General features: G+C 45.2%; 1 protein-coding gene across 1 annotated transcript; it reads right to left on the bottom strand.

Moving 5' to 3' along the window:
- Positions 1 to 1,298: 1,298 nt before the first annotated feature.
- Positions 1,299 to 3,415, bottom strand: g6pc3 (glucose-6-phosphatase catalytic subunit 3; the record flags this gene model as incomplete). Its single annotated transcript, XM_031560694.1, has 3 exons — positions 1,299 to 2,839; positions 2,977 to 3,118; positions 3,286 to 3,415. Coding segments are annotated over 3 exons (615 nt in total), but the record flags the coding sequence as incomplete, so codon positions are not given.
- Between the last annotated feature and the right edge of the window lie 2 nt (positions 3,416 to 3,417).

The following is a 3,417-nucleotide window of genomic DNA, read 5'->3' as shown; positions in this document are numbered from 1 at the left end:
TTTTAGAAATTAGCCAACTGTACTTGTTCTTGGTGCAATTATGAACTCTGAAACGAACAAATGAATGAACGAGTGAGTGAGTGAGTGAATGAATGAATGAATGTATGAATGAATGAATGAATGAATGATAGAACAATAACCTTAAAGGAAAAGAGCAAATTGTTTGTAAAAGTATGAACATGTGTACATATATATAGAGCCTTTCTAGAGCACATTGTAACTGCTGTATATACAAGCCAGGCACATGAGTTTTATCCACAGAGTAACAGAGTTTAGCCTCCCTGCGAGTGGTCATAGGGGCTTGTGTTACCTTTCCCAGCTATCCACTGCTGCCAGTAGGAGGCGCCAAAAGCATATTTTCCTTACGGTGCAACACAATCCACTGCTGCCAGTATGGGGCGCCAAAAGCATATTTTCCTTACGGTGCGACACACTCTCAGGCCCAGCGCCAGGCTGGGTGGAATTCGGAGGCAGCTGCTAACTGGAAGAAAGGCTACCTTTAAATGAGAGAGAGAGAGAGAGAGAGAGAGAGAGAGTGTGTGTGTGTGTGAACATAGAACAGGCTAGTTGGATCCCCTTATAGGATCCCAGTAGTCTGAGGGCCAATAATGACACAGGAGCAAGGCCTTGAATGAATGCTTTCTCAGCATCTCGAAATAATACTCTTCTAAGCCTCACTGTTACAAACACTCGGGGCTGTGTGTGTGAGCCTAAACTCAAATGGACTGTAAGCTGTGCCATGCCTGTCTATAGGGGGAAATGCAATACAGTGGGTGAACAGGGGTTTGAAGAAAGGCGTTTTGACTAACCAGGAAAAGAGGTATTAACTTCCTCAGGAACATCCTGAGATCAGACACACTAAGTAACCATGGAAATGGAATACTGCCGATTTGTACTTCCTCCAGTTCAGCCCTGCCAGAGCAGAGATGCACAGGTGATCCCGGAGTCACACAAACAAAGCAGGCAACACTCTGAACACAGCGTGGGAGAAACCTTCAGGGAGGTTCTCATGACATTACTTTTTTGATTTTCGTTTCTCGACTGTAAATTATTTTTTGCTGTAAATAGTCAGATGCATGTTTAGTCTCTGCTCTCTATCTCTCCCAGGTTAAAACAACTCACATGCGTGAAATTAGACACCTCTCTCCCTCAGCACATCTAGCTCTATAATATCCAATATGTGTGACCTGGGGAGTATAAATGCCCTCGTCAATCTGGTACCATTGGTAAGAATAGGTGCCCTAGCCCCACCCATTTCATCTGTCAGCTAACCAGACACACACACACACACACACAGAAACTGGGACAGCTTCGGTTTTATTTCCTTTCATTTTGACTTTGGTTTGGAGTTCATTGTAACTGCTTGCTGGACAGAGTTCTATTGTCTGTACATGTGAGCTTTCTGAGCGCTGTGACACAAAAAAAAAAGTGAAAGAAAAAAAAACAGTTGAACAGAAACCAATAAAACCGAATGTGTTTTTATCATGTGACATCATGGGAATCTGTTTCTTTATACACTCAAGGTAACTGCTTACTACATAAAGACACCACTGCATAACCAATGCAACCATTCACTCTTATGTTAATTGATTCAGGTTCCTATCAGATAAAGCAGCAAGAATAATGGTCATGAATGTCATGTTAAATTAGCATTGTCCTCACTGATAGCTTACTAACATCTGAGAGTCAATCACAGAGTTTCCTCATAAGGACATTTTGGCACTAATTTGCAAAAGGTTTGTAGGTAAGAACTTGACATGCACAGCAAAAAATGTCTATCTGTGTGCCAACGGAGTTCTAACACAGACAAAGCCGGTTACTTTACTCCTCTGAAACGTATTTTTGCAGGTGATCACAAATTGCATTAGTCTTTATGACGGTCTTCACCACCACAGTCTTCGCTCCTGGCTAAAAGGGTTGTGGAGCAATGCTATATCCCTACCAGTAGGGGGAGACCATCATACAGATAACCAAACAGAGTTCCTGAAAGTATTCACCTGATGAAGGAGTTTGGCATTACTCGAATCAGTACTTTGTTCAATTTGTAATTTACATTTATTTAGTGCATTGTTTTGTACATACCTCCAACACTGTGTGTGTGGGGGGGGGGAGCTGGTCTCTATTGACTTAAGTGATGAAACAATGGTTTGAGAAAATATCTTTACAAACCATTAAATGGTGCCAGCCAGCATTAATAGCAAGGCAGGTCCAACCCCTTAACTAACGATCTACAGTGAACTCTGAAATCTGCTATTAAAATCGCTGTCACTTTGAACGGAAAAAGCAACAAAGCTACACGTCGCCAACCCTTGTGTAGTTCGTGAAGAGATGAGCCAATGTGGATGTTTGAGTGTCTTTTATATGGAATTTCTTAGGCTGTGATGCTGTGAAAGCACTCGGTGCATTCAAACGCAAGCCGCTGAACGGCATCCGCTTTCGATGCCCTCAAGCAATGCCAGTTGAAGACCATGCTCCAGGTCGTGCCCTGAGCAGTGTTCAGTCCTTCTTGGCTTTGGCGGTGAGAAAATGGACGAGGCCGGGGATGAAGAGCATGACGACCTGCGGCACGATGGTGTATTTGATGAAGAACAGCGCGTAGAAGACGACCGGGTACGCTCCGGGGAGGCTGAAGCGGTTGATGTGGTGGAGGGTCATGGCCGAGAGGGCCAGGCAGAGTGCCCGAGGTGCCCAGGGAAGGCTCCATCCGCCAGGCTTCCAGGACTGGGCAAGCCCCAGGCCTATCAAGGCCCCACAGGCCCGCATGAGGGAGGAGAAAGGGTTGGTGTCCAGGCGGACCCATTCAGGGTGGGAGCACCATTTTTTGGCCAGTGCCACTGACCTGCATCAAAAGACCGAGATAGGATCAGCACTGACAAAACATGATTATAAAAGACAATTCAGTCTGTTTTAGATTCCCTTTTTTCTCTAATATGACACAGCAAGCACAACTGGAGTCTGATTCCAAAAAACACCTACCAAGACAACGGGATTCCCATTTTCTCCAAGGCGGTGTGGAATACCAGCGTTCCCACCAGTAGACCCGCACTAATGCGCAGGAAGAACAGCAAGGAGTGTGATTCCGGAACAGAGCGACTCAGATAGACCCCAAGAAGAACACCTGCCATGGAGGGTGGCACCGTAGAGTAGAATGTGTTATTAACCATATATTATTTATCATAATAATATCCTGTCAAGTCTATTACACGGCATCGCATTTTGTCTTGTGACGTGTTGATCCACATAAGACATTCTGAATGTGTTCTCTTGCATGATGATGAGTCTTACCGGCCAATAACCCGCCGATGACCTGGTGAGGGAAATGGGCCAGAATGAAGATCCGTGAGAGGCCGACGGCAACCAGCACCAGGGAGTAGAACAGGTATGGAACAGCGGCCGCCAGCTTACTGAGGGTCAGTC

Source organism: Clupea harengus, chromosome 23 (assembly GCF_900700415.2).
Source record: "Clupea harengus chromosome 23, Ch_v2.0.2, whole genome shotgun sequence".
Lineage (NCBI taxonomy): Eukaryota > Metazoa > Chordata > Actinopteri > Clupeiformes > Clupeidae > Clupea > Clupea harengus.
Note: the sequence above shows the minus strand (reverse complement) of the source record. Positions and strands in the feature narration are given on the sequence as shown.